The following is a 27,591-nucleotide window of genomic DNA, read 5'->3' on the forward strand; positions in this document are numbered from 1 at the left end:
AAAAAAACCCCACCAAAAAAACCAAACTTGTCCCACCTATAGGTCCATCTTGTTTAGAAACAGTTTGCGCTAAGGTAAATGCAGCGGGCAGATTCCACTCGCCCCCCCGCATGCCGTTAACCCCGCGGCGGGGAGGGAAAAAAAACCCGCGCGTCCCGGCGGCGGCCCATGCGGCGGCGCTCGGCGGCGGCGGGGCGGCGGCGGGCGGCCGCGGGCCGGGGGCTGCGCGGCGCGGCCGCCGTGAATGTGCAGGCGGCGGAGCGCGGTTAGGCGTTCGCGGCGCTCGCAGCGGTGTATTGTGGGATCCCGGCCGCCGCCAGCAGCGAGCACACACAATATGTGGTGGCTCGCGAAAACGGGAGGCAGGAGCCTGGCGGGCAGCCCGCGCCGGTAACCGGCCCCATGTGAGACGGGAGCTCGCCTTTCGCTGCCCGGAGACGATCGGCCGCCCAGCGCGATGTCTTTCCGAGAGACCAAGGCGGGGGAAAAAGCCAAGCACCCTGAAGATCATGGCAAAAAGCAGAGTTCAAGTGAGATTGGGTCTTTTTTTTTTTTTTTTTTTTTTTTTTTTTTTTTTTTTTTTTTTTTTTTCTCCTCTCTCCTCCTCCCTTTCTGCCTCTTGTCTGGTTGGGGTGGAGGGGGGGACCCGGTCGGCAATTCCCCCATTTTGGGGCTCGCTTCGCGGTGGATTTCCTCCCTGCCTGGGTGTGTAGAGCGGGCGGCTCGTTAAAAAAAAAAAAAAAATAAAAAAACACACCGAACCGAAGAGGTCTTTGTTGAATTTTTTTTTAAACTTTATGGTTTTTCGCGTGTTTTTTTTTTCTTTTCCCCTTCCCTCTTTCTCTCTTCTCCCCCCCCCCCCCCGCGTTCAGGTTGGATCAACGGAATGGAGAATAGCACGCAAGCCAGCACTTCTGTCGAGAAAAGAAATCACCATTGGAGAAGTTACAAGTTGATTATTGACCCGGCTCTGAAAAAAGGACAGCACAAACTCTACCGTTACGATGGGCAACATTTCAGCATGCCTGTGAGTGGGGGGCTCCCGGGTTTCCCCCATTGTGTCGTGTCTCCCCCTGCCAGCCTCTGTCTTACCGGCGTTTTGGGGGCTGGGGGTCCCTCCGGGTCGTGGTAATCCTCGCCGTAGCACATGTGTGTGGGAGGGGAGTCTGGGGGGGGGGGACACGCACTGCCACCAAAGTTACAGCCACCTGACACTGTGTATTCAACTGTCAGGAGCCCAAACCTGCGGCTTTTTTCTACGTTTCCAATCTGTGTATTTCTCAGCAGTATTGCAATTTGACACGTGTGTGTATGTGCGCTTTCCCCTTCCCTTGAGACAGCCTGTGCTTCCTTGGGGTTTATTTTTTCTTTTATTTTTGTCTTAAATTTTGAGTCTTGTTATTGCTGTTTCTATGTTTTCTCTCCTCCTCTTCCTCCTCCTCCTTCTCCCAGAACTCGGGGATCGCTCCTGTGGATTGTGTCAGGGATCCCAGAATAGGGCGAATATGGACCAAAACTAAGGAGCTGGAGCTGTCTGTCCCCAAATTCAAGGTACTGTCTTGACTTTTGGCTTTAGCTCTGGAAACTTGTTTATCTGGGAGCGAAGCCTTAATTCCAAATAGTTTAATGGACCGTTTAAATGACAGTCATATTTCTATTAACATCGTTATTTAGCAAACTGTTTAACAATAATCCTATGAAGATAACAAGAAATCAGTGCATCTGTCTAACGAGATCACTTGAAGATTTTGGAGCTGGGGCTTCTGGGGCGGGGGGCAGTGGTGGGGGGGGCTTTCCGCTGACAGTACTGCTCAAAATGCATCTTTGTAGCCCAGAAAGGAGCCGGTTCCAATGAATGGCTGCAGCGGCAGAGCCTCTGCTCAGCTCTGAGGTTTACCCAGAGCCTTGGAGGTTTGTTTTTTTCCCCCCCAAAGTTTGCAGGATGCTTTAACCCCTTCCCTCCCGTGTCATCCTTAGGCCCTCCCCCACAGTCATTAAAAATGCTTTATCGTTCCTCACCTTGTGCCCGTTTCCAGATTGATGAATTTTACGTGGGGCCAGTGCCTCCCAAGCAGGTCACTTTTGCCAAGCTGAATGACAACATCCGTGAAAACTTTTTGGCCGACATGTGCAAGAAGTACGGCGAAGTGGAAGAGGTGGAAATTCTCTACAACCCCAAGAACAAGAAGCACCTGGGCATTGCCAAAGTCATCTTTGCCACTGTCAAGGGTGCCCGGGAGGCTGTGCAGCACCTTCACAACACCTCTGTCATGGGCAACATCATCCACGTGGAGCTGGATACAAAAGGTGAGGGGGCACATTTGGGCCTCGCATGTTTGGGGTTTGCAGAGCCCCTGCCCGTCCCACTCCCACCACAGAGGCTGTTGCAGAGGGCAGGGACCTGGTGATTAAAAATACGAAGGGAGCCGGCAGCGGGTCTGGTGTCTGGGGCCTGGGCGAGTCACGTGGAGCCAAATGTGTTGTCTGTTGCTAAGAGACAGCCCTGTAATTTGCAAAATGCTGCCATCCTGCCTGTCCCCTGCCCGTCCCTGTCCCCGCTCGCTGCCCTCTCATGTCCCTCATCTCCCTGCCCCAGGCTTGTCCCTCTCAGCCACCTGCCAGGGCTGCTGGACCCGGTGGCACCAGCGTTTTGCAAACTTGGGATTTTTGGGGAAGTCCTGGTTGTCCCTGGGACCCAAATCTGTGGATTTGGGTGGCAGCAGCGGGGCTGGGTGCTGTCCCCTGCGTGCCTGGCATTTCACTGATACTTAGAGTGGGCTGGGGGCTGGCACAGCAGAATGCACACGCAGCACTTGTCAGTGTGTGCGAGTGTGTAAGTGTGAGACTGGCTCTTAAAGCGACAGCAGCTCCCTGTGCTGGAGGAACCAGCTCCCAGCCCCACTCCTGAGCCCTCAGAAACCCACTAAAGTTTCTTCAAGTGTGAAGGCATTGCTTTCGGTCTGTTCTCTCTCCTCCAAGCATGCTAATGAAAGGGCTTTGCTAAAATCTGCCTGAATTTTAGAAAATGTCTAAGACAGAGGAGGTGTAGATCAGTTGCTGATTGTATTTCTACATTCCAGGGGTGGCATTTCTAGTTTAAAACTGGCTTGCTGCACTCTTTCTTGGGAAAAAGACATTGCCAACACCATTTTCTTGAAAATGCTGTTATTTTTGTTCTGTATTTAGAGGTTTCAACAGTTTAGTACACAGCCAACACAGCAGTCGGTGTGCCACATGTGATAGAGTAGAACAGGATGTTTATTGACATTACTGACCACTGTTAGAAGAAAAATTATAGTAGCACTATAATATTTTCTGTTAGGAGCTAGGCTTGACCTTACATGTGTATACTTTGAAATTCTAGTATCAATAATTTTTACAGACAGGCTCCTTCCCTTGCTTTGAAATTTGAAGGTAAAAAATCACATTTAAGGACAAATTAACCATTTGCAGATTTAATAATATTAGCTAAAGCTGTTTTGTAAGTGATGGATGTCTTAATGACAATCATTTTAAACAAGCTGATTATACTGCCTTCCTCCTTGTTCTCCTCAGTTTATAAACTATGCTGCAAGTCTTGACCAGGCAGCTGTTGCTGAAAGTTTGTAGCACATCAGGGAGATGGGGGGGGGTTATGCTTCTCTTTCCTGGGAGAAAATGCTGAAGTCAGTTTCAAATTGCATTGCTGTTTTGTTTGCCAGCTTTATGCTCCTAATGTGGTTTTTTTCACACAGTTGCTTCTCTTTCGTTCTGAAAGAATAGGACTGTCAGTGTGCTATAATCTGTCAGAATCAAGTAAAAATGGTGTTCTTAAAATAGCATTAGCAGGTTAGGAGATACTTAAAATATATATGTATAATTTTCACCGTTTCTTTCTAGAATTCTGCTTTGTAAGACAATGAAAGGTTGGTAGCAAAATAAATAAACAGTGTAGCAAAATAAATATTAGGAGTGGAAGTGTCATTTTTATCTGTCTGCCATGGCCTGGGAATCTGAAACTAATAAATCCAGTCTCCTCATCTGAGACAGGGTTGTTTAAAGAAACTTCTCTGGCTAAGTTTATCCATCTACAGACTGGACACAACTAGTAATTATCTGTCTTAGAACAACAGCACATTCATAAACCTCTTTGAAATTGTAACTTTTCCTGCAGTATGTTTGGGACCCAGGAAGAACTATGTAACAATTACTTTTTTTTTTTTTTAAGAGTAAGTGAAACTAGGCCTAACACTTCCATATCCGTGGTGTTGTAGTGTCATGTGTGGGTGGTGTGTTTTAATATTTCAAGCTTATCTTCAGACTCTTGCAGTGAAGAGATCTATTTTGTCATGAGTTTGGTTGAACTTAAACGGTTTACATAGTTGAGGATGAGGCTAAGGACTTTGTGAAATGAGATTTGATACCCAAATAACTACATCTGTAGCATTTGTTCAAGATAAATAAGTCTTTTTCAGGACAGAATTGTGCTAAGGGGTGTTTTGTTTTTGAATTGAACAGGGTGATTCGCAGGGGGTTTGTGGTTTGTTCCTGCAGGACTTTCTCATAAAAGTAGTCCTGGTCTTGGGGAGATATTGCCTGAATTAATTTTCTGGGCTCAGGTGCCAGGTCTGTCCATTTTTCTATGTATTCTTTATCTTTCAGAGAAAAATTCAGACAGTTTCAGGGGCTGATTCTGTTGCCTTTGAAGCTGATGACAGATTTCTTACAGACTGCAAAATAAGTAGGATTAAGTTTTTGTAGTAATGAAAAATTCAATATTAAGAAACTGGGTCTTTGTAGACTTTAGGAATGTAAAGGCTGAGGTTCAGTAACACTATATGGGACAGTTTGCTTCTCTGGATTTATTCTTTGAAGGATGCCACTGAGTTCTCCTTAAACTAGGGGGAAAAAGAGGATTAATTGGTGTCTTTTTGGAAAGGCAGCATTAACGGTTTTTTCCTCAGCATTCCCATGCATTGTGTTGGCATTAGTAACAGGCAGTTCCTCTGAGCAAGGTGTGTAGGGAGAGCTTTCTGAAGTGGTTCTGGGTGTTGGCAGAGGCTTCTCCCTTGGGTGAGAGTTTCACTTCTCAAATCTGCAAGCTATTTGCTTGGCATTTGGGAGAGGAGGGAAACGGCTGCGCTCCAGAAAGCATGGTAAAGGAGCAGAGCTGCCAAGGAGGCTGAGAAGAGGAAAAAGGATTTAGAAACCTCCTTGTCCTGGCTGGAGAAGGCAGTGTCAGTGACTTCACTTGCCCAGCAGATTATTTAAAAATGATCCCTGTGAGCTCTGAGGTGATAACTGCTCCTCTCTTGCATGGATGCAGTGGGCTGGGAGTGGTAGCAAGGTCACGTGAGTGTCAAGAATGTGTATTTTCACATGGATTTTGATATTTCCGTTTAATCAACTCTTGCATTGTCATCTGTGCAGGTGAAACCCGCATGAGATTCTATGAACTGCTGGTTAATGGTCTTTACACTCCTCAGACCCTCCCTGTAGGCACTGAACAGGATGTGTCCCCAACTGGGAATGAAGCTCTCCAGGTAGGTGTGCTTGGCTTTTTTTTAAAGAAAGACTTTGTAGAAAATCTCAAACACGAACGTTAGCATTTTAACATTTTTAATTTAGCTTTTTTTGTGTCTTGCCATAGTTCCAATGGATGTTATTAATTCACATTTAAATAGAACTTGCTCATAATTGCCATAGCAAACGTGCCTCTGAATGTGGAGCACGTGGCTGATGTGTGCCTGCTTTGCACGGGAAGTGCTTTTTGTCTTTCTGAGTGAAAAATGCCTACAGAACTGACAGAACGTGCCCTATTAACATTAGAAATTCCTGCAGTTAGGACTGGATCAGATCTGTCCCTGAGATGAGATTATTCCCTTGAAGTCAGGGGAATGATTTACAGTGGTACATTTGGCCTGGCGTCTGCGGTGTGTAATCCTCAGCGCGCACGGACTTCAGCCTTGCTTAAAGGCTAAGAGGTGGAAGGTGTCTGAGCTTCAGTAGTGGCATCAATTTTCCAGAATCTTAATTAGTTGCTGGAATCAGCTTTTAATAAAAGCAGTGGACAAAATTCCTGTGGGCTTCCAGGAGTCCCTCAATATTTAGGGCACAATTCTCTACGTGGCTTTGCACGATTACTTGCTTCCTTGTGAACCCCACTGGGATGAGAAGGTCAGGGGGAAGGGAAGCGTGTTTGTGTGAAGTCATCAGCCTCTTTGGCTTGTCTAAATGTACTTTGGCTCCTCATTGTGTCTTAAGAACCGATTTTAAGTCATCAAATTTAAAAGAGATTTAGCAAAGATTTTTTTTTTCCTTCTCTCTACTTCTCTGTACTCATACAACTTCCTAAAATGTCATGATTTCATTAAATCCGTGGTCAAGCGTTGTCAGGACAGGTAATAGCTGTACATTGAACATGAAAATCCCATTGATCTGAAAAAAAAAAAAAATAAAAACAACAAAAAAGTCTCCTCCCACAAAGCACCCCAACAGCACCAAGGCAAAACCTTGGTATCTTTTCAACAAAATCATAAAGAGGTTGGTTCTTCCTTACCTCCCAGCGAGGTGCTTTCAAAGGCAGGAGGGAGGCAAGTAATGATTTTGCTGTGATCTCTGCTATGAGTAGACCCTGACTGCTCATTTCTGCTGCTTCCGCATCTCAAATAAAAATGGGCAGATTTGTTCTTACTCTTTTTTTTCAGGGTTAAGAGCAAAATGCTTAATTGATGGTATCACCCAAAGCAGTCCCTGCTGTAATTATCCTTAAGATTCTTTTTCTAGATATTGTGTTCATGTGTTATATTATTGTCCTGAATTGATTTTTTTCCCAATTACCACCAGAATTATTGCTTTGTGAGTAACTTTTAACTGTTTGCATCATGGTTATGACACTAGAATCTGCCAACAAACTTGTTTGCTGTTGTAGTGTAGTAAATTACTCCTGACATTTGCTCCTCCTCTCATGCAGAGCAGCAAAGATCTGACAGTTCTGCAATCCCTGCCTCCAGGCCATACACAAACCCCACTGAAAAACACTCCACAGCACATCTACACTAAAGGTGCAGCAGTGTGGATGTTGTTAAGAGCCAGCCACGTGCTTCCTGCTCCTTTCTGTGGGTTTTAGGACAGTTGAGGAAGAAATTCTCCTGATGTCTCTCTGGTCATGGTGTCCAGGGGGTCAAACTGAGAGCAAGTCCACACTACTGAGTGGGTGAGATGTGTGAACATAGCAGGCAGGTGAGAGTTCAGCTTGAGTTTGATGGTGCTGGCATGTTCCAAGCAGGTGATTTTACATGTCTCTGCCTACCTGTGCTTAAGAGGTCTCACCAGTTGGCTCTCCTGGTGTGCTTTGGGCAGCTGGAGCTCAGTCCATCCTCTCTTGCTACCAGGAGGATTCTCACTGAGCTCCTGCTTTGCATGATGGAAAATTGATTCTGGAGCTGATGATAAGTGTGGCACTGTTATGACTCAGCAGAGTCTGAGCTGGAGCAGGGCTGCTCCTAGAAACCCCCTGAACGTGTCTGTGAAGTGAGTTGCAGAGCAATTATTTGGCTGCTCTGTAGGTTTGTAGGGTTTCAGCTTTAAATGCCATAATCAGGAGCACTCTGAGCATTTGTCTTTGTGAAAAGCTTTAAAATGGTGCTTTTCTAGCAGTTGAGAACTTTTTGTACATGTAGTTTTCTCCCTTGTTACAGGTGAGTTGTAGGGAGGATGGTGGGCCAGCTCTGCTGCATAGGTTTGGCTGCAGGCTGGCAGTTTACTCATTTGTATGTATTGATTTGTTCACAAAAAAAATAAATAAATTGACAATTTTACATCTCGGACTTTTCTTTTTTTCTTCCCTGTTTGCAGCTTTGACAAGCATTACATAGTTGCTAGAAACTGGAACTTTTCCAGCTAAAAGTGGTGTATAAAGTCTCCAGTTCACCTGATGCTCTTGGGGGCAGCTTACAAGGGAAACTTGTATCTGCTTTCTTCTTCCTGCCCTTGCAGATGAGTTACTCTTAGCCTGACTTTTAAATCAAAGGGGACTGTTAATAATAGATAATGATTTGTGTTTTCAGGGATGCTGTAACCTATTTATTTATTTTTTTGCCATGGAAGTCAGCACGAACTCTTGGGTACTCTACTCCTTTGAAAACCAAACAGATTAGACAAATATCTTTATAAAAGTGTTTGTTGAGGTGCTTTTCTCTCTTCTGTTGTTACAGTTGACGGACTCCCTGAAGCGCTTGAAGGACAGTTCCCTTTCTTCCGCTGGATCCTCCGTTACCCCAAACAGCAGCACGCCCTTTTCCCACGACACAGCCTATTCCAGCTGTCGGCAAGACACCCCAAACTCCTACAGCCAATTCACCCCCCAGTCCCAAGGAACACCCCACACCCCACGCCTGGGGACACCGTTCTCCCAGGATTCCACCTACTCCAGCCGACAGACAACGCCTGTGTACCATTTTGGGCAGGACAGTGGGTACAAACCCAGGAGGCACGAGACGAAATTTACGGATGCGTACAACCGTCGTCCGGGACACCACTACCTGCACAACTCGGCGGGGGTGTTCCGAGGCACAGAGCATCAGTTTAGCACATTCAAATCCCATCAGCAGGAGCCAGTTCAGTTCTCTCACACTCCTCCCCTGAGCCACTCTAGTTCTTCGAGCTATAAATCTGCCTTCTCCCCCTACCAAGCACCAGCTGTGTTTCCCCAGTCTGATGAGCAGCCGTTTCCCCAAACTTCCAGGGAGACAGAGTACCGGAGACCTGCGCCGCCTCCCACCGAGATGGTTGTGGAAAGCAGCGCTGCCCCGAGCATCGATTTTGTCCCAGTGAAGGAGAAACCAGAGGAGCCTCCGCCCTTGCCCGACTCAAACTCTGTTCCTGAACCGAGCACAGCATCCTTCTCTCAGACTCCAGAGAGGAGTGAGACCCCTGGCACCCCCACCATGGAGTCTGAGATGCAGCATAACAGTTTAGACTCAAGGATTGAGATGCTCTTAAAAGAGCAGAGAACAAAATTACCTTTTCTTAACGAGCATGACTCAGATAATGAGATCCGAATGGAAGGTAGCCCTATTTCCTCCTCTTCTTCCCAGCTCTCCCCCATCCCAACATACGGTTCGAACTCTCAGCCTGGTTTCAGGGGTCAGACGCCTTCCTCACGCCCTTCCAGCACAGGCTTGGAGGACATCAGCCCCACACCCTTACCTGACTCTGATGATGACGAGCCCATCCCTGGGACAGCTTCTCTGAGTCAGAATTCCCGGGGGACATCGGAGGCCAGCATGACTCCCATTGATCAGCTGAGCAGGACCTCCAAAATTGAGACCCTGGAGGCTAAAGAAATGGTACCTGGTGACCAGACTCCAACATCAGAAAAAATGGACGAGGTAAGTGAGCTGGAACTGAGTTATGAAGCTTTGCACGTATCCCCAGAGCTGGACAGGGTAGGGAATTGCACTTGTCTTTGTGTCGTCAGAGTGTGGGGTTTCTGGTGGCTTTTCCTTTTACTGGAGCCAGCTGGAAATGAGTTAGATGTGACACAAAGTAATGGTCTTAATCAATTTGCAGTCTTCAGCTTTCCTTATTTATAATACCAGCCTGCTGCAATTTATAGCTTCAGGAGAGCTCAAGGACTGCACAAGCCACCAAAGTTTGGCCAGTGCTCAGGTTGTGTGAAGGTCCTGAGTGCTGACAGACACTTAAAGCACTAGAGGAGTTAATGGAGCACTTTCTGCCATTGCTGTGGTCCCTGAGCAAGGGTGTGTATGCAGGCACACACTTGCTTAACGGGGCTTTCATGTTGCACTGAAGTATTGAGTGTATAGGGTGTTTGAAAGCTCTCCAGCTATTCCTGCCATCTGGTTCCAAAGGGAGACAGTTGCTGGGTTTTAATACTCACTTTGGTCGGGAGGGAGGGAGTGTTTGGAAGGGGGAGGTAGTTGACTTGTGGGGGATGTGCTCTACTGAGTCTTCCAATAATAGAGCAGAGCTTGTTGCCTCTGCTGGGGCATTTGTGGCTGAAGGGGGGGAGAGAGCTGAACAGTGTGGAGTGGTGCCAGCAGACAGAAATTATGTTGCATGGTGTGTCTGTTTGGGAGGTCTGTTGCAACAAATGTGAGTATCACTGCAGTGGATGTGTTGGTCCTATTGTGCTGTGTCAAGGAACAGTCAAAATAGAGATCTTTGCAAATTCCAGACCTTTCTCCTCAATGTTTATAATGGTCATGCAAGCAGATAAAACTGCTGTCCCTGGTGTGCAAGAATGCTGCAGTCAAGAGGGCTGGTCTTGTGTAAATGTCCCAAGTGTGGTAGATCAATTTAATTTACTCGTGAAAGTTTATTGGGGTTAAGCTGGCAGAATGAGTTTCCCTCCAGTGATTTGCAGTTGTGAGGTTTTCACCGGAGAAGTGGCTGCATTTCAGGAGAGAAGGAGCTGCTCCTGTAGCCATGGGCTTTGCAGGATGCTTCACTGGAGGGAAAGCTCTGCATCAGTAACACAGTGCAGGTCTGGGTGCTAAATAGTGAAATGTAACTGTACTGGATATTTTGTTTTTTCCTGTATGCCTTTCCAAACCTGCTTGTCCTTGCAGTTGCCAGTTTAGGCTTTGAAACAGTCCAGCTGCTTGAGTTCTCATTCATCATCCAGGCTGGCCCAGGCTCCCCTCTTGGGAGTGAAGTCCCTGGCTGGTGGGGCCTGATGATGTGTTAATTAGGAACGGAGTTTTGATTCCTTAAGCTCCAGTCTGGCAGGCTTAAGAGGGAACACTCTTAGTTTGACTAAAAACCGGTAAGGAAAACATCCCTCATCTCCTTGCCTTTCTGGGTTTGTATCTGCTGTCCTTGCACTCATGCAAGTGGGTTGCAGCCAGTTCTCAGTGTGTTTAGGAAGATGGGTAGGTGCCAGCATGGTGTGTGGGGTCAGGCATTTCTGTAGCTGACACCGGGTCTGGGGGACTGGCTGGGATGTGATGTTGTAGGCTGTGATATGGGGCAGCAGCATGCTGATGCTGAAGCCCATGTTAAGTCTTTGTTTCCCCTTAATGAGATGCTGGTTTCAGAAGTTCACGTCAATGGTTCTCTGTTATAAAATTATGTAAGTGCCCCAATCCTCTGCAGAAGTCAGAAGGGTCTCCATGCAGGTCATTGCTGCCTTATTTGTCTCCTTCCCCCAAAAAAGTTGATGTTTCTTGTAGCTGTTTATGCAAACTTCCTCTTGGTTACAAATCACACTAAGCTATTCTGACGTGTTTGAAAAGTTGCCTGTGCCTTTCATTGCTCCTTGTGATGCAGAAAAAACGATCTCCATGTGTTTTTGCTTCCTTTCCCCACCCTTCTCCCCACAGTTTTTTTGCTTTAGAAAAAGGCTCTTCTGGCTTCCCTCTCTTTTGCTGAAGGAGCAGAGCTGAACAGTGACTTAACATAGGCTGAAATTTGAGCTGCAGCCTTCCAACTGAGTTAGAGAGGGGCATTGAGTCTGTGTAAGGGCTGGAAAGCTGAACCTCCAGCTTCAGCCTATTGTGATACTACTATTCAACTCCAGTCCTTCAGAGAATCCTCCAGCAAAACAGAGGGAAGGCAGACACTAATATTTCTAGTGAGTGTGTGGCTTGGGGAGCAGAGGAGGATTGATATCTTAGTGTAGGGAAGGCTCATTAAGTATCATAAGGAAGCAATAAAGGGCAGAGAGTTTGAACTTATTTACTTAATATTTGGCTCTTCAAGGGTCAAGCAGCCCCAGGCCAGCTCTCTTTGGGTGGATGTTCTAGCTGGGAAAATTGCAGGATTCATGAGGACACCAGCAAAGTCACAAGGAAGTTTTTCCTGAGGTGATCAATGCTTTTGAAGGACCTCCTTCTGTTTCCCATCAAAACAAGCACGATTTTTGTCAATGATTGCTGATACAGTAACATCTGTTCTATAGGTGAAGTGCTGTCAAATCCTCAGGCAGATTAAACCCCCACAGTTGCCATAAGTAAAGGAGGTACAGCCAAGCCCAGCAAATGCTCTGATTTATCATGCAAGACCCTGGAGTTTGATTTCAAGATCCGGTGTGATACTCCTAAGCCAGAGTTTGGCAGGGATTTGGGGTGTGGGAGAGGAAGGGCTCTGCATCTGTCTGCAACACCTAACCCGGCTAATCTCAGAGCAGCGATTAGGGTCTGCAGAGAAAGTCCAGCTAAGCTTAGCCAAGGGACCAGGCTGGGGGGTGGAACAGTGGGATGTGGGCAGTACAAGGTAAGGGGAAGAAAAGGATCCTTTCCAAACAGCACAACCTGCCAGACAGGAAGGCAGGACAGAGAGGGCTTTTTCAAGAAACTAGAACATGGCAAATAAAAAACGAAAGAAAAAAAAGCTGAGCTGCATTGTTATATGAGGGAAATTTTTGAGGGAGCAATGTACAAACTTTCCTTCCTAAGTGCTTGAGAAGATAAAAAGGAAAGAATTGTAATAATTTCTTTTCACAGGATCTTTGCTGTTTTGGAAGTGCAAAGGTTAAGTACGTACAGTTTGACGTTTTGACATCCCATCTGAGCCAGGTCTTGTTTTGGCTTGGCTTGTGACAGGAAGAGGCCCTGCCTTTGTGCTGGGGAGGGTGACAGGATTGCAGCGAGTCACTTTGTTGTATATTGGTGATGCCTTTCATGTTTCAGCTTATGAATGTATCAGTTTGTGTGCATAGTCAGTGTGTAATAGGAAGACTGTATTGTTGACAATGGTATTTTTCCAGATTTATAAGTACAAAAGCACATTTTAATTGAGGGATCAGCAGTCTCTTGTCCTGGTAGTTTGGCTGAGCACTGAGTTACTGAGGTGGGAGGGGTGCCTTAAAAATGCCAAAGATCATCATAAAAATAAAGATCCTGAAGCATGAATGAGGTGAGAGCAGTTCTCCTGCTGTTTCCTGGGAATTTTAGCAAATGGACTGGGGAGTGAACTGGAAGTTACACAGTGCTCAACAGCCCTAAAGACTCTGAAAGCCACTGCTGTCACCAGCTGTCTGACCTGGCTGTTGTGAATGTTTTTAATGCTGTGCTGGGTGCTGAGGTGCCTCTTGCAGGACAGCATCAGCATCCCTGGGACAAGCTGTGTGGATGCAGTGGGTCCTCTCTCAGCTGTCCAGGGAGAATTTCCCAGCTGTGCTTACACACAGACGAGGTGGGTCAGGCTCAGCCCTGCAACAAGCTCTGCTGAAGTCCCCGAGGTTACATCTGGGCTGAATTTGCCCTTTTTATTGAAGCATCTTTGGGTTCTTATGTGGTCACGACTAGAAGTGGAAGAAAATTTTGTTGAAGTGTCATATTGTCCCTCTGGAGCCTTAGCAGCATGTGATGACATTCCCCTCAAGACACTGCCTTGTGTCTCGTGTGGCTCCATGCTGCTGCATCCCCATCCAGACTGGGCATTGTTTCAGTAGCTGGTAAATGATTGCCCATTCCTGCAGAGCCAAATTCAGCCTTGAGGTCTTCAAACTCTGGTGAGACAAAGCAGAGCCCAGGTTGTCCAGGCAGTGAGAGGAGCTGATGAGGGTTTTGGTGCTAGCAGGACCTGCAGTGGTTGCCCCAGAGGCAGCTGGTGCCCCTTGGAGCTGAGCAGGAGCAAGTCCATCTGTGCCTGCAGGAGGATGTTCTCCTCCTGTACCCTGCTCCCACCCATGGATTGTGTGGATTGTAGGCAGCCCCAGGGACGTTGGTGTTGAGTTAACATGGAGCCTCCTAAAGGTGAACCCAATCTCACTCTACTGAGGGATGTTTCTGGGCTGAAGAGCTCAGAAGTGATTTACTCAAGGTAAATGCATATTAAGGTTGAGAAGGTAGATCCTTAAGAGGCAGGAAATTTGATACCTTTGTTTCCACAGTAACTGAAAGAGCCCTTATGCCCATGAGTAGCTGTTAGTATATATAATATATATATGGGTACACCTGGGATCCAGTTTACAGCTGGAGTGGGATTCATCATTTCTGGAGGGAGATGAGGAGAGTAGGTGGGGGAAATGGTTCCTCTGAATGTAGTCTTTTAATTGAAGAAGGGAGAAAAACCTGAGAGCTGTGATTTATACCCAGTCTCATAAACACTTTTTCAAATTTTCCTGCCTCCTGAGCTCTTGCAAATGCGATCACGCCTGACAGAACCGGTTCCTAATGGAAACTCAAAAAATAGGTATCATGTTATGACCATGAATTTCCAGAAATGCAGCCAGCCAATGCCCAGGCAGCAGAGATTTGGATGACTGCTGTGGTTTTACATGTGAATTACACCAGCCATGCTAAACCTGTGAAATTAAAATGAGAGTGAACTGCTTAAGCTGTGGGTTCAGTTCTGCCCTCCCTGACCCACGCACAGCAGCAGCAAGAAGCCACAGAGACTTCAGGGGATCTTGTGGAGTTTAAGCTTGTTCAGAAGAGAAAGGCAGCACACAAATCCCTCAAGAGGTGATTTAAATGTGACACTACACCAGCCCCTTTGAGAGCTCCATGATCTGTTCAGCCACTGAGTCCTGAGGAGGGAGCAGGCTGGGGCAGAACAGCAGCCCTGCATCCTCCTGGGGATGCTGAGGGTCAGTTCCTAAATAACCTGACCAAGGCAAGTATGTCCAGGCTCCTGGAAGTGCAGGTTTTTATTTTACACTTTTTTTCAGAATTGATGCTGGAAGACCACAGGCAGGGACTGCTTTCTTCTACACTGATTCATTTACTACATGACAACCTGCTGCTCCTTCAAAAATTTATATGAGGCAGAGGAGTCTGTTCATTTTTGCTAAGTTGTATTTCACTTTTGACTTTTTGTATTTGGCTCTGATTTGATTCTTGGAATGCTGGCAGAGCGGTTAGCAGAGCAGAATGCTTGACCAGGCAAATGTTCAATAGAGGAAGCAGCAAGAGGTAGCAAGCCCAGTGTCAGTTTTTACAGTCATTTTTTCAGAGCAGTATTGCATAGGATTCACCTGGCATTCCTGATGATACAACCCTCATGCGTGTATGCTTCTAGGGGGAAGGAAACCTGAATGGAAAAATATTTGACTGTTTGTGGTTTGGTTTTTTTGGATACCAAACAACTCCAGTAGAGTGAGGGAACATGTCTCTGGTTGATAACAGAGCTGGAAATGGTGAAATGCTCTGGAGTGTAACTGAAAAATAGAAAGCAGGCTGTGGTTGGGAGGCTGAGCGGTTCTTTTGCTCTCACACCAGGCCAAGGCTTTGAGGCTTTTTCATTTTGCATACCTGATAGAATTGACATTGCTATTCCTTTTTATAAATCACTGTTGCTGACAATACTCTCACCACTAGCTCAGTTTGTTCCGTTTCTCCACCAGTGACTTTGTGTAAATTTTCAGTTCCTGGTGGACTGGCTGTCTATACTTGAGCTGCTTGTTAATAGGTAGAGCATTGCTTATTTTGTGTTTGTGTAATCTGTAGATGCCCCTGCACTGCAAAGTTAGATCCAAATTATGTTTTTTAACCGTAGCACATAACTTATGGTGGCATAATACCTGCAAATTCTGAGCTCTGCAGACCATCCACAGTTAGAGAGCCATTGTCTATCTTCCTTTTGCTGCTGGCAGAGTTCTTCCTATTCTTTACAACACTCAGGATTTAGCAGTGACGATATTGAATGTTCAGATGTCATAAATGCAGGCTGTGAAGCCTCACATTGAAGTGACACATTTTCCTCACAGTTTCTCCAACCCATTATCATTCCAGTTGCGTTTCGCATCTGATGGCTGTGAAAAGTGACCAAGGGAATGCAGACAAGTTACTGGATGGCGGCGTGTGTTGCAACATGCAGTGACACTGAGAAAACGTGCCAGTGTGTTAGGTAATCAGTAGAAATATTGAGAAAATAATTGCTGTTAACATATTGTGCTGGCAGCCGCCAGAACAGCACTAATTTCTGGGTCTGGTTGTGAAGATGCTGGAGCAGCCGCTGTGTTCTATATGTGTCTGTGTCTGACACAGAGCACTGAGCAGACGAGCTCTTATTCAAATTTCTGCTGGCTGGTGCCTTTTCTGAAGTCCTCTAAATAGATACAGTTCATCAGTAGAATGTTTTTTCCATACTGCATCAATTTTGAGGCCCAAGACTTTGCTATCCCCTTTTTGTTAATTTTAATTTTCAGTTTGGGGTACTTGTTTGTACCGAGGGAAGACGGGGCAGAACTCAAAATGAAACTTGAGATCGTTAACTCTGTGCATCACGTACCTGCCCATGAGGGCTTCTTTGACCCAGACATGTTATTGCTGTCTCAGGATTTATTATGAAAGTGCAGTGCTTGCTTTTGGAAATGCCCATTCATCATGACAAAAAGATTGCTCACATTTTTTGCTCCTAAAAACAAAGCATGAAAAAAAAACAAAGAAAAAGAAAATAGTGAAGTTTAAAAAAATGAAGTTTAAAATGTTTTTTTATTTGCATAGTGCTAAAATAAGGTCAGCATCTGCTTTCACACATTTTCAGCAGTGCAGACAGGCCTCCCAAAGTGCAAATAGCAAGGCAGCAAATTGAGGTTTCTCTCCAGGCTGGAATAGGTGGAATAGGTTTGCTCCTCTGGCTGCTGCAAGGGTATTGCTCTAGGAGCAGTTTGAGTAGAGGAAGTTGTTGGTGGCTTGGGCTCCGGCAGTGGCTCTGAGCACGGAGAGCATCGCCTGCACCAGAACCGAAACCGCCTGGACACGGAGCTGGCAGCAGTGTCCGTGCTTGGCAGGCTTGCCTGCACAAGGGGCAGACAGCTGGAGCTCACCTTGCAGCTTTCCCTCAACTTCAGCACTTTTTAGCGGTGTTTGGAGCTGCCGGCTGCTCCGAACGGCTGTGTTTGGACAGTGTATTTCTGTGGAGTTGATAACACTGTGCGAAGTGCAGTTACCACACACCTTTGACCAGCTCACCTGTGTTTTGCCCAATCTCTCTTTCTCTCTGTATCAGGCAGTAAGACAGGGAGATGGTTGGGAAAAAGGCTCTGAGAATGGTGAGGAGGGGAGGAAGAGGAGAAACAAAGATGGTTTTGCCAAGGTCGAGTCCTTCCTGTCTCTCCTTCTTGCCTGCACCTTCAAGCATTCAAGGTGGGATGTCCTCAGGCTCGCCACTGCTCAGATTCCCTGTGCCACTGGGTGCAATGGCACAGAGCCTCAGGAAGAAGAGGGTTGATGATGGTGCAGGGTGGGTGACATCAAGGATGGACAGGGTTTTGTTTTTCCTGGGCCTTTTTGCTGTCCTGATCAAGGAATCTGATGTCTGCTGCTTTTGTGGGTGGTGTGGGGTGGGAGTTGCACTCTTACATCCAGATTTTTTCCACAAGAACTGTGCTTGGCAGTGAGCAGATACAGTTTTATGCTTATGTCCAAGTGGCCTGTCCTCCTCCTGTGTTGCAGGATCAACATGTGTTACACACACCAGGGAGACATTCCCTGTGGAGCCTGGGGAAGGATTGCTGAAGCAGGCAGCTTTTTTCCAGATATCCCTTTTCCCAAAGGAGCTTGTTATTTGTGGTGCCTTGTGTATCCCAGACAGAACAAAATATACTTACTTGAGGTGATAGCAATGTTGTTTGGTGGAAGCAGGAGCTGGTGTGATGTTGGCACGTGGCTCTGGGGACTGTTTCCCAATCCAGTCCTTGTTGCTAAGCAGTTGCCAAACGTGGCATTTTGGTCGGCAGATGTGGCTGGGAGTTTCCAGTGCAGATAATTGAAATATTGTCTTTGAAGGATGCAGATAAATGTGAGCAACTGTTATCATGGTGCTACAAGCATTTTGCTATTGTCAGGAAAAAGAAATACTTGGAAAATATGAAAATCCTTCATACTGCATGAAATTATTCAAATTGCAATAATACATAAAGGGCAATCTACCAGTGCAATGTATGCCATGGAGACGTGTGTGAAGGGATGAATTTTGACAAGGGAATCTCAACAAATTTATTTGCTTGTTAATACAGTGTCAGGTGGGATGTATCTCCTAAATTACCTCGGAAAAGGGGTAACAGCAGATGGTTTTGCAAAGATGAGGTGTGTTCCAGGTCAGTGAGAAGCAGGCAGGTGGTGAGGGTTTGGTGGCAAGGGGCAGCCTGGCCCCAGCAGAGCCCTGATGGAGGATGCTGTCCTGATGCTGGGGTTGCTTTTAAATTCCCTGGGAGCTGGCATCATGCTGGGGACACCAGTAATCAGCTGTGAACCTTCAGAGGTTGGATGTTCAGGCTTCAGCTTGAAGAAGTCTTGTTGCATGACTTTGTCTTGGGTTGTTGCTGGGGCACATGTGCTGCAGTCAGAGAAGAGTCAGTTTTTGCAATATTTTTACTGTTTTCACTGAGCTCTGGTATAAAGAGCATTGCACAGTGCAATTGTATTAGTGAGGCACAACTTTAGTATCACATCCAGTGAGATGTATTAATGATGGTCAGTGATAAAACGACCGCTGTGCAGCTCTGGTGCTTCAAAAGGTGCTGGGGCCAAACGGTGCTAAGTAGTAAACGATGAGCTGCAAACCAGCACAGCAGCTGTTCCTGCAGAACTGCTTAAAAAATAAAAAGATGCCCATGCCTTCCAGCTGGCCACCTGGATCAGTGAACAGGGCATGGAATTCATGAGCACTGAGCTGTGTTTGCCTGGTTTTGTGCCTTTCTCACAACTGTTTCACATAACTCTTTAAATAAGTAACCTGCCTTTTTAAGACTTCATATATAACTTCAAACTAATGAACCAGTCTAATAGGAATGCTGCTTTAAAAATATAAATAAAGAGCTATGTGAGAGGGGTCTAGCTGTGTCTGCTCAAGAATGGGCTGTAGTGATGCTGTGCTGCTGTGAACTTCTGCAGTTCTTCGCTCATCTCGAGCATTTTAGTGAAGCTCTTTAAAGCAGGTAGGAAAGAAGTGACTAAAGTGCCACCAACATGGGGAAGCCTAGAGGAGCCTGAGAGCTGGAGTGGTGGCTGTGAGGAGCAGAACATGGATCACCTGGTGCTGGCTGCTGCTGAAGGGCTCTGCTGTGGACACGCTGCCCTTCCACTTGAGCAGTCACCTGTGGGAGAGCTTGGTTACAGCTCTGCTGCAAGAGAGAGCAGGAGAGAATTCAGACTAACTCATGAGTAAGCAAGGAAAAGGCACATCTTTACCTTTCCTCGGCTGTCTGTGTTGCTGGGGGTTATTTCCTTTGGGTCTGCAGTGGGTGCCATGCAGCAGCCTCTCAGCAGCTCCCCTGGGGTCCCTCCTGACCAGCAGATTAGCAATGCTCAGCTCAGTAGCTTCTGCTGGACCCGTCTTCCACAAACATCTAATCCATTATTCAGCCCATCTGCACTCCTGGGCCTGTGCAGTATCCTGTGACAGTGCAGTGCACAGCTGAATTTTGTTCTAGGTGAAAAGTGTTTTCATGTGTTTGTTTAAACCTCCTGCTTGCTAATTAGGGGGACAGGTGGGGAAATCAGCACACTTTACCTCTCCTCTCTTTTTTGCATATTTTATGCTTGCACAAATGGCAGTGGGAATGCAGCCCAGCTTGGGGGTGTTTCCACTCTGGTGCTTTAGAACACTTGTGGTTTTACAATTTATTTTGCATACAGTGGGGATAGTTTGATAGTAAAAGTTTGGTGTCTTCTTGAAGGCCATGAGAGATGTTATGTCCTGGACAGGGTTTATTTTTGTTAAGGGATTGACTAGACAGCAGTTGGCTGGGGTTATGTTTTTATCACCCAAAGAGAGTGGTAGAGGGAAAAAGTTGCATTTCCCTCATTGAATAGGTTTTGAAAGAGGACAGCTTGAAGGTATTTCTTGCTCTTTGTCTTAGAAAAAGATGTTTATTGTAATATGTTAATATTTCTCATATTAATATGTTACATTCCTCAATTGATGAGCCTGATTCTGTCCTCTCTAACTGCATCCACTTAGTTAAATCTGAGTAGAGCAAGAGAAGAAAAATCTAAGCAGGAAATAAAGCAGTGAAAAATTCAAGCTGCCTCCAGAGAGAAGAGAAATGTTACTAAAGGGGAACTGTTTCTTGCTGGCCTCACCCTTACTTTTGAGGAAGAACATCTACTCAGCTGCTGGAAATAGGCTCCTCAGAGTGAAGCATCTCCTGCAGTCTAGCTGGGTTTTAATGCATCTACTGCTTTGCTGGGAAGGACTTGTTGGGTTTGTGTTGTAATGCTCAGAAAATGAGGAGCTGCTAAGCTCATTAGGGTGTCACTCATGGCTTGTGGTCACTGCTGTGAAGGACTCACAGCCTGGCCACAGCCAGGGAGGGTTTGTGTCTCCTGAGCCTCCCATTCCCTGGGGCTGCTCCACAGCTGTGTCCAGCACACCCAGAGCGTTTGTGCCACCTCCAACAGGGGCTTTGTCCAAAGTGGGCAAATGCTTTTTGTCAGTCAAGATCATGTAGGCTGGCTGAAACATCTTCTCTGCAGCAATTTTTCTGGGAATTCAGAAATGCTGCAGATGTCCTATTGTACTGTCTGGGGTGATGGTAGTGGCTGTCTCCAGAACAGAAAGCCACAGGTTTCCTTATTTGAAACCATACCATGCAGCCACCATGACTGCAGTTAGGATGATAACAAGGTCCTAAAGACCTTATTAACAGTGTGTTTCCTCTTTCAAGCATATTTCTTTTCAAATAGCTGGTGCTGGACTAGAACAGAGCTGCTGGAAGGAGAGCAATGTGGAGGGCAGGTGGAAGTGAGCAGGAGAGCCTTAAAGGATGAAGCTGATGAATGATCTAACAAAAACTCTTTTCTTTTTTCCATTCTCCTTCAAGACCCAAAATTCTTGAATTTCTGCCCTCTCTTCTGAGGAGGCTCAACATTGCACAGGTTGTATTGGGGACATCCAGGTCTTGCAATTGAAACCACTGTTGGTACTAACACTGAAATGCAGAGAGCACTGAGCAGCACACTGAAAATGCTGCCATAACTGTGATAGCCACGTGATTTCAGATACTCAAGGGTACAGTCAGTAGTACTGTGTAAAAGGGGAAGAGTATCAAGCTGGCCTAGTTGTGCTGATTAGAACTGTTTAAATACAGCATGTGTACAACCTATTCTTCAACAGGCTGCTATCAGCTGGGGAGCTAGACTGTTTTCCATGCTTATCTCCTTTCTTATCACCCTCTTGGTAGCAAGATCTGAATTCGTGGCTCCATTTGACCTGAGGTTTAAGTATGAGGGTGAGGTCAGGGGCTGGCATGTGAGCAAGCTCCTGCTTGGCACTGATGTGTGAGGGATCTGTGTACTCTGCACATGCAGTTATTGCAGGGTGGGTTTTTTTTTTTACTTAGAGGTGGACTCTGATCTAATGTTGCCAGTTCCCTTTATCTTTGATTGTAAAGTACCTTTAGAAATGTGGGTGCATTTCTGCACACCAGTGTGAAGAGCACGACAGTGTTACAGAATCATTTGGGAAATGAGTTCTCTGTGTACAGTGTGATTTCTTCTGAATTCCTTGCTTTTCTTTGCAGCTTTAGTGAAGGGGATGCTGCCTTGAGTTCTGCATCTTTTGTGCGTGGACAGACCTTAAAATGAAGTAACAGCTGAGGTGACAGAAAATTGCAGAGGAGCGCACTGCATGTGGACCAGTGCCTTTCTGTTTTTCAGAGAGACTGTTCAGTTCCTCTGTTGGATTTGGCTGGTTAGTTCCCAGAACTCTGCATCACTGACCCTGGTGCCTGAAAAGGGCTTTACCTGGGTAAAGCCAGTCTGGCTGTATGAAAGGCTTTGGGAGAAGTAGAGAACATTCCCTGACTAATTTATCTGTAGGGGGTATTTTCTTGCCACTCTACCATCCTTTTATGCATGACTTAGCTTCCCAGCCGACTAAAGCCTTTGAAGTTAGATTGCAAATAGCTCTTCAACTATCCCTTCCCCCAATCTAAAATAGGGAAACCAGAACAACCATTGCTGTGGAAAGAGCCTGCCTTGTTACATGGCTTCCCAATGTTAACACCCCTCTCTTTTCCTCCTTCCTTTTCCCTACCTCCTCCTCCCCCCCATAAAGAAACCCTTTTTTTCCCTCTTAATAAGATCTACTTAAGACCTGAGGGAAAAGGCCATGGTTCCATGAGATGGTAAATCCAATTTTAGGGTGTTTCATATGTGATGAAAAACACTGTGGCCACATGACGCTGCCCCTGAATTGGCACACATTCGCCCTGCCAGTTCGGATTTGTCCACATAATGCAGGAGGGGCAACTGTCCAGGCCAGCCTCACATGGGGGCATGCATGGGCTGCCCAGGCCTCCCTGAGCTCGGGCTGGGGGCCAGGGACTCCCCAGCTCATACTCTCACTGTATTTTGTGACCTGCCCAGTAGGATGTTCATGTCGGTCCCCGCTCAGATCTGTGCAGCCTGGAAGTTTCCAGTCTCGGCGTTGCTGAATGTGGACCCCAAGGATGTTATGTTGGCCTCTCCCTGCAGACACTGGAGATTCTCTTGTGCATGGGAAGCCCAGAGGCAATGTCTGGCTCCTCCAAATATCCCTTCTTCGATGATCTTGCTGACAGGAGCCAGTGTAACCACATCATATGCCATGAGATTTGCAGTTCGGAGCCTCCTCCTCTTGGGAGGGAGGAAGACCTGAATTAAGCCATCCTCTTTGTGGATGGATTGCTAACTTACTAACAAACAGAGCAACCTCCTCAATCTAGCTCTCTTTGCCAGTTCATCTCTTTAGGATTTCTGCTGAGGCAGATCTAGCAGTTGTTTTCCCACTGGCTTAATTCCTGGCTCTGAGGATTTCTGTCCTAAGAACCTCTTGCAGTGAGCTCTTGAAATCCACATTGAAAACTGGGCTGTGGTGCTGTCTTGCCAAGAGAATGGATTTTTGAAAGTACTGAATGATGATTGAGTGTTCTCCCCTTGGGATCACATTCCTCAAGTTGTCTTTTTTCTGGATCAGTAAAGATCTGTTTATCTCAGACTGCACCACATGGGCTTCCCATCTCTGGCTTCTTGCTTCACCTAGAATTATCTGTCCTTCCCTGCACCACTTGCTGAATGAAAGAAGTTCTTAGCCTTGTGAAAATGCCTAGCAGCTGCCTAAGTGGGTGTTTCTTACTCCAGGATCTATTTTGACTTCTGGAAGGAAGAATCTGCGCATCATGTCTTACAGTCACTGGAGATCCTATGTACAATCAAGTAAAACCAGCCTGAACTCCCCCTGTTCAATCATTGCATTAATTTTCTCCTATTTTTTTGTGGGTTTTTATGTGGACCATTTCATGCCCTGTGTCACATCAGGGGCTTTGCTTTAGGAAATACTGATTTAAGCTACTGCTCAGTTCCTTTCCATGGAGATGTTGATGTTATTCCACTGTCCTGCAGGGAGACAGGATAATCCCCTCTGGAGTCTGAAGCAGGACCTTGAAGTGTTGAGACCCATTTCAGCTGCTCAGTGCATGTGAGAGCCTGCAGGAAGTGTGGGGTGGCTTTGCATGAGGCTGGATTGCTCTTTGGCACTGCTGTTCATCCTACAGGAGTCATTTTAGTTTGTTTTCTCATCTTGATTCACTAGATTTTCTGATGATGGCATGGACTGTTGGGCAGCTGTCCAGCTCTCCTGCTGTCCTTAAAACATAAGTCAATTTACTTCTGTTCCTGGTGTCAGGAAATACTGGAAGTCAGCGAGGAGACCTTTTCCCTTTGTAAGCATTAGCCCCATGTGCCTTCCCCTCTCAAGAGCCTTTCCTGCCCTACACTGACAGCCCAGTTAAGCTGCTTCCCTGCATCCTTCCAAATCCCTACTCCTGGCATCTCCCCATGTGCAGGATGGTCTAATTAGGGACCAGCACCTGATGAGCACATTGTGAGACACAAGCGAGCACGTGGTGTTTCCTCACCCCTGTCCCCCTCTTCTGGGAGCAGCAGGGTCTTCCAGGGAATTCTCCCTCCATCCTTCTGTGGTTTGAGATACCAACTCAAAGTTCCCTCTTGGCCTTAGGAGGGAAAGTAAGTGGCGTAAATTGGGCTGGTGTTTGCAGTGCTGTTTGTTTACAATAAGCACTTGGATATTATTGTCACTTGTTTTACTTGTTGGGCAGCCCTGTAGGTGTGGGGAGCACTGCCTGTGCCAAAGAAGTGCTGCAAGTACCAGACCAAAACACAACCTGAGCCAGCACAGAGTGTGTGTTAGGTGGGATATTGTCAGCACAGAGCGCTTGAATTCTCTTTTTCAAGCAGTGAGAGGTACTTTGGCAATTGGTACTAGAGAAACCAAAACAACCTAGGAGTGTCTCTCCTTCTGTGAGAAATCCTTGTTCCATTAGAGCCTTTTTGGTGCCCCTTTCTGTGGGACACAGCATTGGGTCCATCACTCCCACCTGTGTGTTTGCAGCCTTTGCTTGGGAGTTCATTTATAAAGTGCTGTATAAATATATAACTATATAAAATCCTTGCAGTCTTTTCTAGAGATAGAATCACATGTTGCTGGAGATACTATATAATGACTGGTTTGTAACATGTAAATCTTTCCATTTGCCAATTACTGAGCTGAACATTTTATTATAGTGCAAACACCAGAAAGTTGTTCCAATTAAAAGCTGCTGTGGTTGCCCTTGTGGGCTGTGACTGCAGCAGGAGGGTGGGAGCTCTCTCAGCTGCCCAGAGGAAGTTGAAAGACCTGACTAACCCACGGGGAGAAGGCAGCAACCTGATTCCAGCTTCAATCCAGGCTGTGGTGGTGCTGGGCTGGCCACCACGGGCACTGGGGACAGCACAGTGACCTGACCAGCTTGGAGAGCTCACCCAGGAAGGTGCAGGCAGCAGTTTGCTCTGTGTTTTTGCTGCTGGACTGCTGGCAAACCACCTGGGGTGGCTCTGCCCTCCTGTACAGCACACAGCCAGCGAAGCACCACCCTTGTGCATGTTCTTCTCCAGGCAGGGCTATAATTATGGTGAGCAAAGTAAAAATACTCGTGTGCATTGTAAATAAGGTGCCGAGTCTGCCTTGTTCACACCTGACACGGTGAGGTGTGAATGCTCTGCACCCTCCCTCTGCCAGGTCATCGTGGTCTCCCAGCAAGACAAGGACAGTTCAGAGCCACGGCTCCTCCTCGTGTGCTTTGCCTAGAACAGGGGACATACAAGCTGAAAGTGGATTAAAAATGAACAAAGCAATACTCTCTGAAGTCCTCTCTGGGTTTGCAAATTTTGGGCTGCAAGGGATATTTGGTACTCTGTCAGCAGGGTGAATGGTGGGATTCTCTGGGCCAAACTTGAAAGGAGTTTTTCAGTGGTCTTGGAGGAAGAGTTGCAGGTTGTGGTGACCTCAGGCTTCATTTTTGTTCTGGATGGCAGCATAGGAAATGTGGCAGGTCTGAAATATCTCATTCTCTTTAATGTGCTTTGCTGAAGGAGTCTGGGAAGAGAAATGCGTGTTAGAGAACTTGAGCTGGTCTCACCCAGGGATCATGGTTGTTTCCTTTGTCAAGCACAGAGCACAGGCAGTGAGGAGCCTGGTGTGAGCCCAGCATGGGAAGGCAACTGAAGTTGGGGTGTAGGAGGTCAGAGGGACCTGGAGTCTGTTCTTGACTCCATTAGTGACTTGTTGTATGACCCTCTTCAGTCAGTTGTCCTCCTCACCTCTGAAGGCTTTTCTTTCCCTGCTTTTTTGTAAGGATAAAGTGCGAGATAATATATTGTGAATTTTTTTCAGCCCTTGCTTGGATTTAATCTAAAACCAAGTGATGACTGTTTAACCAGATTAGGAAAACTTTTTTGTCCAAGAGTCCCTTCTTCTTAGAAGTTCTAGGTTTATTGAAAAACATGAAGGCTAATGCCCTTGTACAGTGCTAAATGCCATCAATCCTGCATTTCATTATTTTGATGCACCAGAGCTCAGCCAGGTAATGCTAGTTGCTATGTTCAGTGATAGAGTTCCCTACCTCAAATATAAGTAACTTGGTGCCCAGCAGCATGTTTAAGTGAAATGAACTGTAAGCTGATGGTGTTCAAAATGTGTTCTGAAATTCTGAGTAAATTTTTTTATCAGCTAACCTTTCAGAAGGAAATGGAAGTTTCTTTGCCTGTAAGAAAGGTACTGAACAACAGTACAGTGGGAGTCCCAATCACTGCCACAGCAGCAGTGCTCCTCTGGGGCAGGGGATGGAACAGCCTCCTCACACCTGGAAGCTGACAGGTCTACATGCAAATATTAGGATGTAGTTTCTTTTCTCGGGAGGTATTAACATTTGCTTGTAAAATGCTGGGTATGGCTCTGAGGTGGGATCAATACCCTGTAGCCAGTGCTCTACCCTGTCACTGTTCCAGCTGATGAAGGAGTGGCATCCCAGGATGTTCCCTCATTTAGCTTAAGAGTCTCTGCACACTCTGCTGGTGTTAAAGGTGGCAATTAACATTTTGGGTGAACAGTGAATGAGGCCATTTATAACCAGTTACACTGACATGAATCTCTCCCAACGAATTTGCATCATTAAAGAACCTTTGGAAAAATGTGTCATGCGTATAATTAAATACCTGTTTTGCTAACTCTTAATTTAATTAATCCAAACTAAAGATGGCAGCACAAATTAATTTAGCTGGAAATGGCTTTTCTCTCAGTGGGCTGAAGGAAGGTTTTCTGGTGGCATTGTACCAGATGACCTCAGAAACAGGCAGGTGAACTCTGGGACTGATTGGCACAGGTTTTTTTTGACAGTGATGGCTGTGACATTCTTGGAGCAGTATGTGTGTCATCTATCAGCTCACTTTTTTCTGCTTGTGAGAGCAAAGAGGGAGGCCAGCTAGAAGGCAGTTTCTTTGAGAGGACAGCACAGGTGCTTTTCAGCTCTACCCTGAGAGGTATTTGGTAGCAACCATAGTAAATCCAGGTTCAGACAGGTGAATGAAAAGAAATTCAAATAACAGAAGATCTTTCTATGTCTCCCCTTGGTTTTTCTATATGTACCTTGATCTCTTTCAGTTGGTGCCTACATTTTCCCCCCTTAGATACAAGCAGTTACAGGAAAGTCATCCGCTTTAAATATTCGTTACTCTTAACTTTCTTTAAAGGCTTCCTTGTAGATGATCTTCTTTTGGTTTGACCTCTTTCCTAACCTTGTGATTCTTTCCCCCTACCTCCTGTGCCTTTTCTGATCCTTTTCTCCCTGCCATTTAATCTCCTTCTCTCTCCCTATCCATCTTGCTTGGGATAAAACTGGAGCACAGACTGTGTGCACTGTGCAAGTGGAGGTGAGTTGTCAGCCCAACATTGTAGGAAGCAGGGAATCTGTTGTTGCTTCCTGTAGACCCATCTGAGCACCAGAAGTGAAAAAAACAGAAAAGTCTTCAATCTTTCAAACACTGGCTATTGCTTTGGCAATTCTCATTTCATCTTAAGTAAAAATTAATGGATGTGTGGATGAAGGAAGCTCTGTGCCCTAAAGCATGGAATCCTGCTAGTCCTGCCACCACTCTGCAATTTCAGGACTGGCTTTTTCTATGTGATTCCTTCAGGAGGGAAAACCAGCCTCATTTATCAGGCAGGACTCTGAGGCTGATGAGAGGCTGTGTGTGGATGGGCAGGAGCACACAAATCTTGTGTGGGAGGACTGGCTGGGACAGGCTGGGGGCTGCTGGTGCTCCAGGATGGGAGGTTGGGAGAGGGCTCTGGGAGGATGCGAGGTCCTGCAGGAGGGAC

At 46.3% G+C, this 27,591-nt stretch overlaps 1 protein-coding gene across 2 annotated transcripts in view; it reads left to right on the plus strand.

Moving 5' to 3' along the window:
* The first annotated feature begins 210 nt into the window (after positions 1-210).
* SETD1B (SET domain containing 1B, histone lysine methyltransferase) overlaps positions 211-27,591 on the plus strand; it is a 48,245-nt gene continuing 20,864 nt past the window's right edge. For both annotated transcript variants that reach the window (XR_004499597.1, XM_015643948.3), the window contains exons 1-6: positions 211-530; positions 873-1,027; positions 1,453-1,551; positions 2,037-2,307; positions 5,410-5,522; positions 8,196-9,371. Coding sequence is in view for 1 of the 2 variants with exons in the window: in XM_015643948.3 (XP_015499434.1) it covers positions 458-530; positions 873-1,027; positions 1,453-1,551; positions 2,037-2,307; positions 5,410-5,522; positions 8,196-9,371 (1,887 nt within the window). In the remaining variant the exon portion in view is untranslated. The remainder of the gene's footprint in view (positions 531-872; positions 1,028-1,452; positions 1,552-2,036; positions 2,308-5,409; positions 5,523-8,195; positions 9,372-27,591) is intronic.

Source organism: Parus major, chromosome 15, assembly GCF_001522545.3.
Source record: "Parus major isolate Abel chromosome 15, Parus_major1.1, whole genome shotgun sequence".
Taxonomy (NCBI): domain Eukaryota; kingdom Metazoa; phylum Chordata; class Aves; order Passeriformes; family Paridae; genus Parus; species Parus major.